The 12,278-nt window shown below is 43.0% G+C and overlaps 1 protein-coding gene across 2 annotated transcripts in view; it reads left to right on the forward strand.

Moving 5' to 3' along the window:
- LOC105473954 (SP140 nuclear body protein) overlaps nucleotides 1-12,278 on the forward strand; it is a 99,927-nt gene that overhangs the window by 30,912 nt on the left and 56,737 nt on the right. For both annotated transcript variants that reach the window (XM_011728206.3, XM_011728208.2), the window contains exons 13-16: nucleotides 1,768-1,848; nucleotides 3,789-3,869; nucleotides 6,133-6,216; nucleotides 8,504-8,584. In XM_011728206.3, the coding sequence (XP_011726508.2) occupies nucleotides 1,768-1,848; nucleotides 3,789-3,869; nucleotides 6,133-6,216; nucleotides 8,504-8,584 (327 nt within the window). The remainder of the gene's footprint in view (nucleotides 1-1,767; nucleotides 1,849-3,788; nucleotides 3,870-6,132; nucleotides 6,217-8,503; nucleotides 8,585-12,278) is intronic.

Here is a 12,278-nt window from a genome sequence, read left to right on the forward strand (position 1 = left end):
GAAAAAGTTTATCATTCCTCTGCTGGTAGATACTTTTTATCATTTCATCACAAACTTGACAAAGCCTTCAAAGAAATGGTATCCTACCCTCTAATTGACAGAATTCAGATGCACTCTTTATGAGACTAAATGCTATTTTTGACCAGTACTCTTCATTATGTCATTGGATCATGCAGTATGTCTTTAGACGACTCTCTTAAGTGTTACGTTTTTACCCTCAGAAACCTCAAGATTTAGGCAGGGAAAGTGCTGTTATTGTTGTTTTGAGGAGCCAGAAACACTGAAGTACATGTGACACCAGCGTTTGTTAAGACCCGAGAAGGAAGGAAATGCGGAGACTTTTGTCTTGGAAGTGACTTTTGTCCTAGAGTGTCCTGGATGACTCCTTACAGGCTTCCAGTTCTGTGAGGCAGGCACGGGTTGGGATGGGGTCCCATAGACTGGTCCAATGTGGAAACCCAAAGGGCTTTTAGGAATCCAAGAGACTCTACCAGGGTTTAATGTAAAGAGACTTTTATTAACAAATAAAGCAAGCTTAAGCAGAGGAGTGGAGAAATTATTGAGAGAAAGTATGTAAACATAATCTATGATACAAGATAAGAGATATCCAGAAAAATAGAGCCAGAAAAGATGAACAGAGATAGAATGTGCGAAGGAGACACAGCACATCACTGGAGGAGAGAGAGACAGATAGTCAGGGAGAGACGTTTGGAAGGGAAAGTCCAGACAGCCACAGAGAAGGACAGTTGCCTTCATAGAGTAGTGCTCTATGAAGGTGTATGAAGATATAAGTGTATACCTTCATGTGCCTCAATAGGTATAAAGTGGGGCAAGGACATAAAGCAGAGGACCAGGGATGCAGGAGGGAAATGAGGGAGGCAGGAACACTCCCAGAAAAAGAAACCAAGACAAAGAAAAGTACCAAGAGACTCCAGTGCCAAGAGACAGAGGTAGAAACACAAGCAGCAGAGACGTGTGTCAAAGGGTGAAGATGAGAGTGCCAACATGGGGTGGGAGAGCAGGTGCACAAGGTTTCTGACAGTCTCAGTCAGATGACTGGATTGCACAAGAGCTCCTTTTACCCTCACAAACTCTTAAACATCAGTATGCAAACAGCTAACGTCTATCTTACAGACTGGGAAATAAAGCACAGAAATGCAAGCAGGATATTATCGCAAAGGCAAAGTAGAAAAGGAAGAGTGCGCACCAGTGTCCTGGATGTGTCACTGGGTGATGGCTGTGCAAAGCCAGCTGGGGGTTCGGGGCAGGGTCACAGGGTCAGAACAGAAAGAAGCCCAAGGAGTTCTGCAGGTTCCCGGAGGAGTGGACCAGGGACCAATATAAGGCTTTAAGGGGGAAAAAAAAAAGCTAGTGGGAGGGAAGGGAAATCATGGAAACACAGCATGGAAATAGAGTGTGCCCTTTGGCATAGCATGAATATAGAATAAGAGCTAAAGAAATAACAGAAAAGAGATACCATATCACTAAAAAAGGAAAAAGAGATAGAAACAGGAAGCAGGAGAAGCCAGTTGAAGAGAAGACCAGACAATCCAAGCGCTGCCCAACTTGGAGGGAACTGTGGAGGCAGAATTGTGAGGAGGACACTGAGAATTAGAGAGAAGGAGAAAGAGGAGATGCAACAAGATGGAGAAAAGGCGGAACAAGACGAGGGTGGCTGTCAGCGTTTGCCCATCTTGGATGTCGTGAACGCACTGAGGTCTGTGTCCACGTCACTCTGTGGTCTGTCAGTTTCTTGTTTCTCTGCAGAGAACTTGGATCGAAAGACTCCCCAAATCACTAATGAAGGAGAACCAGAGAAGGGGCCCTGTCTACCAGATGAAAGAGAAGGTAATTATGATTTAAGTTTTTAAATTTTTCAGTACATCTTCGTTTTCTAGTTGGCATGGAAAAAAAGTTTCCCTTTCTCCCATCCTACCCTTCCCTTCTTCACATTCGCATACATACAGATGGAATTATATCAACTTTCTGTTGTGCCTTTTTGAAAACTGTGAGAGAGACAAAGGATCAAGGTGAGCTGAGCCCCTGAGTGGGGACCATATTTCTGCATAGGGCACATAGGAAGAATGAATATACCAGAGGTAGGCTGGGGCGCCAGAGGAGAAGTGCCTGGGTGATGTTATTAAACACACATTAAACCTACATAACAGCAGATTATGGCAACTGAAGCAGGGGAGAATGTTTTCAGCCTAATTCCAGAAGGATCTGGAGCACAGACATGTTTTGTGAAAGACCGAAGTCTTGCAATTGAGAAAGTCATGCGGGAGACCCTTGGGATGGCACTGACAAGGGAAGGACCTGTGGTGCTATAGCCCTTGTGTAAACAGAAGATCTTTTCCAACCTGAGAGAAAAGAACTTTGAGAATGAGGAAAATACATAAAATAAGGGATATTTTACCAGCATCTAGGAGCATAAGATAAAACCCAAAGAAACAGAAAAGGAGAAAGTAGAAGACACATAGAAAGTGGATAACCTCAAGGAGAAAAATTAGAGAAAATTCTGCAGATGGCAGCAAATACAAAATAACAACAATATGGGAAGGAAGCACCGAATAAATTATGCAGAGAAAGAGACAGATCAAAATAATTGAAGAACCTGTAAGGAGTGAAAACCGTTGTCCAAGTAAAGGAGCAGGTCGAGGGCCTGCGGAGCTGAAGTCAGTCACTATGTACAAGCAGCTCCCAGCAAAGGGCGCCTCTGTCAATAGTGAGTTTTCCGATTCAGGTCCCCCGAGGTTGAGAGTTACATGGAAGCATCCTCAGAGCTTTCCCCAGTCTCATCTGCTCAGGTAGTGGAATGATTCTCGTGTACATATCTGCTTTGCCGACCTGACTTCCAAGCTCTTCCATCCATGTGCCTGAAAATATTTATCCCAGGACCCTCCCCATTGCGATGTCTTTCAGGAACTAAACACACCCAAAATGGAAACCAACACCTCCTCTGAACCCAGAAACTCCCCTTTCTCCAGGGTTTGCTCTCTCAGTAAAGGGATGAATGTCCTGTGTGCTGTTGTACTCATCAGACTCTTTTTCTCTGCTTTAGCACAATTGTTATTTGCAAGGTATCGATCAGATCATTATTTTCCCCTTTGACGTGGTAATGTTTGTTGCACAGGATTAGATGAGTTATCCTTCCTGTGGATTTCTGTGGCTTCCACCCTTCATGGGGCCCCAGACCGTATCATATGTCTCATCTCTACTAATGGCATCAATTGTTTCGGGAGCTGCAATGATCTGATCTTTCTTTTATGTGTGGGCCCTTGAGCCACACTTCCCCTGTACTATGTGGTGTTGCTCTGGCCCACTCTGTTCCTGATCCCCTTCCTTTTCTGGTTCATTTCCACCATCCCAGGGATGCTTTTTCTGATGCCCAGTACGAGAAAGGGGGTGACAAGGTAATAGATGGGGAAAGCCAGTAAAGAGCAGAGTCAGGGGTGCAAGAGAAAAAGAAAGGAGCAGAGAAGGGGGACAGAAACACATGGAAACAAAGAGAAGCACCTGGAGCCACTGGCAGCAGGAAAGCAGGGCAGAGAAAGAGAAAATGTGCAGAAGAAAGGGGGAGGGGGAGAAGGAGAGAGAATTCGGAGTCCAGGCAGGAAGTGAGCTGATGGATGGTTCTCAGCCTTGGTGACAGCAACTGGAGTGTGTCCACCTACAGGCCAGGAGGTCCTGGGTGGCGGACAGCCCCACCTAGGAGATACTTCAGCTTCTCACATCTTCACTGAGTTTGCTCTTCATAATTTCTTGAGGGATTTCTTTTCTTTCTGCAGAGGGCAGTGGTGACTGTTCGCAAATGTGTGATGGAGAAGAGCCCCAGGAAGCCTCTAGCTCCCTAGCAAGATGTGGGTCAGGTAAGGAAGGGGAGGATTTCTGGCCCTGGGCTGCAGAGTGTCAGGAGGTTGAATCTGGAGTTTGTGTTTCCTGATTGTCTTTCCTCCAAGTATACTTCACAGTGAAAGGATGCAATTAAATCTGAGATTTTTCACATTTTCTATACATGGATCTTTTGGGAAATGCAGGGAGGAATCTTGATATAGAAGTCTGTGTTTAACAGAATGGGTTTTATTGTTTGAAAGTATGTGTTTAGATAATCACCGGGTAGTTGGATTATGTCAAGGTAAGGCAATGTGTTCTCTCCTTCATATTTTCATGCCTATTAATACTAAAGCATTAAAATATTTTACTGAATAAGATCTGATACCCTCACAAAAGCTTAAGATGGGGGCTGACAAATTGGGTAATCCTATTTTACAGATGAGGAAATACAGCTCAGAATATGCTAGGAGGAGAAAATGCTCTTTGCCTTTATTTTTCATCGCTATCAATAGTATTACTTGAATTTAAAATTCTATTCTCACTTTTTCTTTGGGAATGAAAAAGTTTATCATTCCTCTGCTGGTAGATACTTTTTATCATTTCATCACAAACTTGACAAAGCCTTCAAAGAAATGGTATCCTACCCTCTAATTGACAGAATTCAGATGCACTCTTTATGAGACTAAATGCTATTTTTGACCAGTACTCTTCATTATGTCATTGGATCATGCAGTATGTCTTTAGACGACTCTCTTAAGTGTTACGTTTTTACCCTCAGAAACCTCAAGATTTAGGCAGGGAAAGTGCTGTTATTGTTGTTTTGAGGAGCCAGAAACACCGAAGTACATGTGACACCGGCATTTGTTAAGACCCGAGAAGGAAGGAAATGCGGACACCAATGTACTGGATGACTACTTACAGGCTTCCAGTTCTGTGAGGCAGGCACCGGTTGGGATGGGGTCCCAAAGACTGAGTCCAATGTGGAAACCCAAAGGGCTTTTAGGAATCCAAGAGACTCTACCAGGATTTAATGTAAAGAGACTTTTATTAACAAATAAAGCAAGCTTAAGCAGAGGAGTGGAGAAATTATTGAGAGTTAGAAAGTATGTAAACATAATCTATGATACGAGATAAGAGATATCCAGAAAAATAGAGCCAGAAAAGATAAACAGAGATAGAATATGCGAAGTAGACACAGCACATCACTGGAGGAGAGAGACAGAGTCAGGGAGAGACATTTGGAAGGGAAAGTCCAGACAGCCACAGAGAAGGACAGTTGCCTTCATAGAGTAGTGCTCTATGAAGGTGTATGAAGATATAAGTGTATACCTTCATGTGCCTCAATAGGTATAAAGTGGGGCAAGGACATAAAGCACAGGACCAGGGATGCAGGAGGGAAATGAGGGAGGCAGGAACAGTCCCAGAAAAAGAAACCAAGACAAAGAGAAGTACCAAGAGACTCCAGTGCCAAGAGACAGAGGTAGAAACACAAGCAGCAGAGACGTGTGTCAAGGGTGAAAATGAGAGTGCCAACATGGGGTGGGAGAGCAGGTGCACAAGGTTTCTGACAGTCTTTATCAGATGACTGGATTGCACAAGAGCTCCTTTTACCCTCACAAACTCTTAAACATGGGTATGCAAACAGCTAAATGTCTGTCTTACAGACTGGGAAATAAAGCACAGAAATGCAAGCAAGATATTATCGCAAAGGCAAAGTAGAAAAGGAAGAGTGGGCACCAGTGTCCTGGATGTGTCACTGGGTGATGGCTGTGCAAAGCCAGCTGGGGGTTCAGGGTAGGGTCACAGGGTCAGAATAGAAAGAAGCCCAAGGAGTTCTGCAGGTTCCCGGAGGAGTGGACCAGGGACCAATATAAGGCTTTAAGGGAGAAAAAAATGCTAGTGGGAGGGAAGGGAAATCATGGAAACACAGCATGGAAATAGAGTCTGCCCTTTGGCATAGGATGGATATAGAATAAGAGCTAAAGAAATAACAGAAAAGAGATACAATATCACTAAAAAAGGAAAAAGAGATAGAAACAGGAATCAGAAGAAGCCAGTTGGAGAGAAGACCAGACAATCCAAGCTCTGCCCAGCTAGGAGGGAATTGTATGGAGGCAGAACTGTGAGGAGGACACTGAGAATTAGAGAGAAGGAGAAAGAGGAGATGCAACAAGATGGAGAAAAGGCGGAACAAGACGAGGGTGGCTGTCAGCGTTTGCCCATCTTGGATGGCGTGAACGCACTGAGGTCTGTGTCCATGTACCCTTTGTGGTCCGTCAGTTTCTTGTTTCTCTGCAGAGAACTTGGATCTAAAGACTCCCCAAATCACTAATGAAGGAGAACCAGAGAAGGGGCTCTGTCTACTACAAGATGAAGGAGAAGGTAATTATGATTTAAATTTTTAGATATTTGAGTACTTCTTTGTTTTCCAGTTGGCATGGAAAAAAAAATTCCCGTTCTCCCATCCTACCTTCCCTTCTTCACATTCGCCTGCATACAGATGGAATTATGTCAATTTTCTGTTGGGCTTTTTTGTACATTGTGAGAGACAATGGATCAAGGTAAGGTGAGTCCCTGAGTGGAGACCATATTGTTGCATGGAGGATACAGGGAGACAGAATATGCCAGAGTTAGTCTGGGGGCACCAGAGAAGAAATGCCTGCGTGATGATATTAAACACACATTAAACCTAAATATCAGCAGGTTATGGTAATTGAGGCAGGGAGATTGTTTTCAGCCTACTTTCAGAAGTATCAGGAACACAGACATAAGTTTTGTGAATGATTGAATGCTTGCAGTTGAGAAAAGTCATGTGGAAGACCCTTGGGATGGAACTGACAAGCAAAGGATATGCGATTTTATAGCCCCTGCATAAATGGAAGAACTTTTCCAACCTGGGAGAAGAGAACTTTGAGAGTGAGGAAAATATATAAAATTATAGACATTTTACAGGCATCTAAGAGGGCAAGGTAAAACCCAAGGAAACAGACAGAAAAGGAGAAAGTAAAAGACAAAGTAGAAAGCGGATAACCAAGAGAGAAAAGTTAGAGAAAATTGTACAAATGGAGGCAATGACAACAATGTTGGAAGGAAGCACAGATTAAACTATGCAGAGAAAGAGACAGATCAAAATAATTAGAGAACCCATAAAGAGTGCAAACTATTGTCGGAGGAAAGGAGCAGGTTGAGGGCCTGTAGAGCTGAAGTCAGAGTCACTAGACAGCAGCAGCTTCCAGCAAACGGCAACTCTGTCAATAGTGAGTTTTCTGATTAAGGTCCCTCTAGGTAGAGAGTGGCACAGAAGCATACTCAGAGGGTAAGAATTCTCTCCCCGCAGACTCATCTGCTCAGGTAGTGGAATGATTGTCAAGTATTTAATAACTGTCTGCCAGGCAGGCCTCCCTTCCAAGCTCCTCCATCCGTGTGCCTGAAGACATTTATCTTGGGACCTTCCTTTTTGCAATGTCTTTCAGGAACTGAACACTTCACAGTGGAAACCAACACCTCCTCTGAACTTAGAAACTCCTCTTTCTCCAGGGTTTGCTTTCTCAGTAAAGGGAGGAATATCCTGTTTGATCTTGTACTCATCAGACTCATTTTTTTCTGCTTTAACACAATTGTTATTTGCAAGATATCAATCAGATCATTTTCTTTTCCCCTTAGATCTTTTCCCCTAGTGATCTTTGTTGCACAGGATTAGATTAGTTATCCTTCCTGTGGATTTCTGTGGCTTCCACCCTTCATGGGGCCCCAGCCCATATCGTCTGTCTTGTCTCTACTAATGGCATCAGTTGTTTCAGGAGCTGCTCTTTTATGATCTGATCTTTTATATGTGGGTCCTGGAGCCACACTTCCCCTGTAGTATGTGGTGTTGCCTTGGCCCACTCTGTTCCTGATCCCCTTCCTTATCTGGTTCATTTTCACTGTCCCAGGAATGTCTTTCTTTATACCTAGTTTTAAAAAGGGGGTGACAAGGAAATAAACAAGATAGGGAAAGCCAGTAAAGAGCAGAGTCAGGGGTGCAAGAGAAAAAGACAGGAGCAGAGAAGGGGGGCAGAAACACATGGAAACAAAGAGAAGCACCTGGAGCCACTGGCAGCAGGAAAGCAGGGCGGAGAAAGAGGAAATGTGCAGAGGAAAGGGGGAGGGGGAGAAGGAGAGAGAATTCGGAGTCCAGGCAGGAAGTGAGCTGATGGATGGTTCCCAGCCTTGGTGACAGCAACTGGAGTGTATCCACCTACAGGCCAGGAGGGCCTGGGTGGCGGACAGCCCCACCTAGGAGATACTTCAGCTTCCCACATCTTCACTAAGTTTTCTCTTCATAATTTCTTTTTTTTTTTTTTTTTGAGATGGAGTCTTGCTCTGTCGCCCAGGCTGGAGTGCAGTGGCTGGGTCTCAGCTCACTGCAAGCTCCGCCTCCCGGGTTTATGCCATTCTCCTGCCTCAGCCTCCCGAGTAGCTGGGACTACAGGCGCCTGCCACCTCGCCTGGCTAGTTTTTTGTATTTTTTAGTAGAGACGGGGTTTCACCTTGTTAGCCAGGATGGTCTCGATCTCCTGACCTCGTGATCCGCCTGTCTCGGCCTCCCAAAGTGCTGCGATTACAGGCTTGAGCCACCGCGCCTGGCCTCTCTTCATAATTTCTTGAGGGATTTCTTTTCTTTCTGCAGAGGGCAGTGATGACTGTTCGCAAATGTGTGATGGAGAAGAGCCCCAGGAAGCCTCCAGCTCCCTAGCAAGATGTGGGTCAGGTAAGGAAGGGGAGGATTTCTGGCCCTGGGCTGCAGAGTGTCATGTGGTTGAATTTGGAGCTTGTGTTTCCTGTTGACTTTCCTCTGCATATACCTCACAGTGAAAGGATCCAATTATATCCTGAGATTTTTCACATTTTCTGTACATGGATCTTTTGGGAAATGCAGGGAGGAATCTTTACACGAAAGTCCATGTTTAACAGAATGGGATTTATTGTTCGAACATATGTATTCAGACAGTCTAGTGGTAGTTGAAATACGCCAAGACAAGGCAATATGTTCCCTCCTTCATATTCTCATACCTTTCAATACTACAGTATTAAAATATTTTACCAAATAAGATCTCCTGATACCCTCACAAAACCTTAAGATGGGGGCAGGCAAACTGCATAATCCTATTTTATAGGTGAAGAAATAAAGGTCAGAAATACAGTAGGTAGAAGCAATGCTCTTTTGTCTTTATTTTTCATAGCTATCAATACTATTATTTGAATTCATATAAAATTTCTATTCTCACTCCCTCTATGGAAATAAAAAAGAGTGTCATTCCTCTGCTGGTAGATACTGTTAATCACTTTTTCACAAACTTGACAAAGCCTTCAGTGTAATGGTATTCTACCATCTAACTGGCAGAATTTAGATCAACTATTTATGAGACTAAGTGCTGTTTTTGACCAGTACTCCCCATTTTGTCATTGGATCATGCAGTGTTTTTTCAGAGTACTCTGATAAGTGTTATAATTTTACCCACAAAATCCTCAAGACTTAGATAGGGAAGGTGCTGTTATTGCTGTGTTGAGGAGCCAGAAACACAGAAGTGCATGTGACACGGGTGTTTGATGAGACTCAAGAAAAAAGAAAGAGCAGAGACCAGTGTCCTGGATGACTCCTTACAGGCTTTCAGTTCTATGAGTGGGCATGGGTTGGGGTGGGGTCCCATAGTCTGAGTCCAGTGTGGATGCCCAAAGGGTTTTTAGGAATCCAAGAGACTCTCCCAGGGTTCAATGGAAAGATACTCTTATTTAACAAATAAAGAAAGATTAGGGAGAGATGAGGAAACATTATCAAGAGTTGGAAAATACTTGAATGTAATCTACAATACGAGATAGGAGATATCCAGAAAAATAGGGCCAGAAAAGTGAAACAGGGAGGCAATATGAAAAGCATATGTAGCACATCACTGAAGGAGGAAAAAACAGTAAGGGAGAGGAGATGTTAAGAAGAGAAAGTCCAGAAAGCCAGAAAGAACCACAGATGCCTTCACAGAGTAATAATAAAAAGATATCACTAGTAGAAGGGGCTACCACCTAGGCTGGGTGCGGTGGGTCACCCTGTAATCCCAGCACTTTGGGAGGCCAAGGCAGGTGGATCACTTGAGGTCAGGAGTTCAAGGCCAGCCTGGCCAACATGGCAAAACCCCATCTCTACTAAAAATACAAAAATTAGCTGGGTGTGGTCGAGCACACCTGTAGTCCCAGCTTCTCGGGAGACTGAAACAAGAGAATTGCTTGAACCGGGATGTGGAGGTTGCAGTCAGCTGAGATCACACCACTGCACTCCAGTCTGGTGACAGACAAGACTCCATTTCAGAAGAAAAAAAAAACAAAAAACAAGGGGCTACCACTTAATCTCAAACAAAAGGCTGAATTTATTGTTCAATTAAGGGACAGTTGCACTTGTGGGTCAGTTTCTCTGACCAGAGAACGTTTGTGGAAGTGTGGATCTTGGTGACTGGTGGCCTTCAGAAGTGAGATTTGTTAGTGGTTAGCTGACTTTTAGTGAAAGCAGGTCACTGGAGTGTGGCTGTTACTAACTGGCTGACTTTCAGAAGCATGGGGAAGTGAATAGTTGGCTGGCTTTCAGAGGCCTGTGTACTGGCCAGAAGCTGTTGTTGATTAATTGGGATGATTCTGGTTGTTATTGACCATATGGCCAAACAATAATGAGTTTTCATAGAAGTGTAGGGACTTTCAATTATCACACACATATATACCACAGTTTCTTTATCCACTCATTAATTGGTGGGCATTTGGGTTGGCTCCACAATTTTGCAATTGTGAATTGTGCTGCTATAAACATGCGTGTGCAAGTATCTTTTTCGAATAATGACTTCTTTTCCTCTGGGTAGATACCCAGTAGTGGAATTGCTGGATCAAATGGAAGTTCTATTTTTAGTTCTTTAAGGAATCTCCACACTGTTTTCCACAGCAGCTGTACTAGTTTACGTTCCCACCAGCAGTGTAGAAGTGTTCCCTGTTCACTGCATCCATGCCAGCATCTATTGTTTTTTGATTTTTTGATTATGGCCATTCTTACAGGAGTGAGGTGGTATCACATTGTGGTTTTGGTTTGAATTTCCCTGGTCGTTGGTGATGCTGAGCAATTTTTTCATATGTTCGTTGGCCATTTGTATATCTTCTTTTGAGAGCTGTCCGTTCATGCCCTTAGCCCACTTTTTGATGGGATTGTTTGTTTTTTTTTCTTACTGATTTGTTTAAGTTCATTGTAGATTCTTGGTATTAGTCTTTTGTCAGATGTATAGATTGTGAAGATTTTCTCCCACTGTGTGGGTTGTCTGTTTACTCCGCTGACTGTTCCTTTTGCCATGCAAAAGCGCTTAGGTTTAATTAAGTCCCAGATATTTATCTTTGTTTTTCTTGCATTTGCTATTGGGTTCTTGGTCATGAAAGCATTGCCTAAGCCAATGGTTAGAAGGGTTTTTCTGATGTTATCTTCTAGAATTTTTATAGTTTCAGGCCTTAGATTTAAGTCCTTGATCCATCTTGAGTTGATTTTTGTATAAGGTAAGAGATGAGGATCCAGTTTCATTCTCCTACATGTGGCTTGCCAATTATCCCAGCACCATTTGTTGAATAGGGTGTTCTTTCCTCACTTTATAGTTTGTTTGCTTTGTCAAAGATCAGTCGACTGTAAGTATTTGGGTTTATTTCTGGGTTCTCTATTCTGTTCCGTTGGCCTATGTATCTATTTTTGTACCAGTACCACACTGTTTTGGTGACTATGACCTTATAGTATAGTTTGAAATCATGTTGTGTGATGCCTCTAGATTTGTTCTTTTTGCTTAATCTTGCTTTGGCTTTGCGTGCTCTTTTTTGGTTCCATGTGAATTTTAGAATTGTTTTTTCTAATTCTGGGAAGAGAATGGTAGTATTTTGATGGGGATTGCATGAATTTGTGATTGCTTTTGGCAGTATGATCATTTTCACAATATTGATTCTACCCATCCATGAAGCATGGGATGTATTTTCATTTGTTCATGTCGTCTATGATTTCCTTCAGCAATGTTTTGTAGTTTTCCTTATAGAGGTATTTTGACTCCCTGGTTCGGTATATTCCTAAGTTTGGTTTTTTGTTTTTTTTTTCTTGCAGTTATTGTAAAATGGGTTGAGTTCTTGATTTGATTCTCTGCTTGGTCACTGTGGTTGTATAGAAAAGCTACTGATTTGTGTACATTAATCTTGTATCCAGAAGCTTTGCTGAATTCTTTTATCAGTTCTAGGAGCTTTCTGGGGTAGTCCTTAGGGATTTCAAGGTAAACAGTCACATTGTCAGCAAACGGTGACAGTTTGACTTCCTGTTCACCAATTTGGATGCCCTTTATTTCTTTCTCTTGTCTGATTGCTCTGGCTAGGACTTCTAGTACTATGCTGAAGAGGAGTGGTGAGAGTAGGCT

This window comes from Macaca nemestrina, chromosome 11, assembly GCF_043159975.1.
Source record: "Macaca nemestrina isolate mMacNem1 chromosome 11, mMacNem.hap1, whole genome shotgun sequence".
In the NCBI taxonomy this organism is placed as follows: Eukaryota; Metazoa; Chordata; class Mammalia; order Primates; family Cercopithecidae; genus Macaca; species Macaca nemestrina.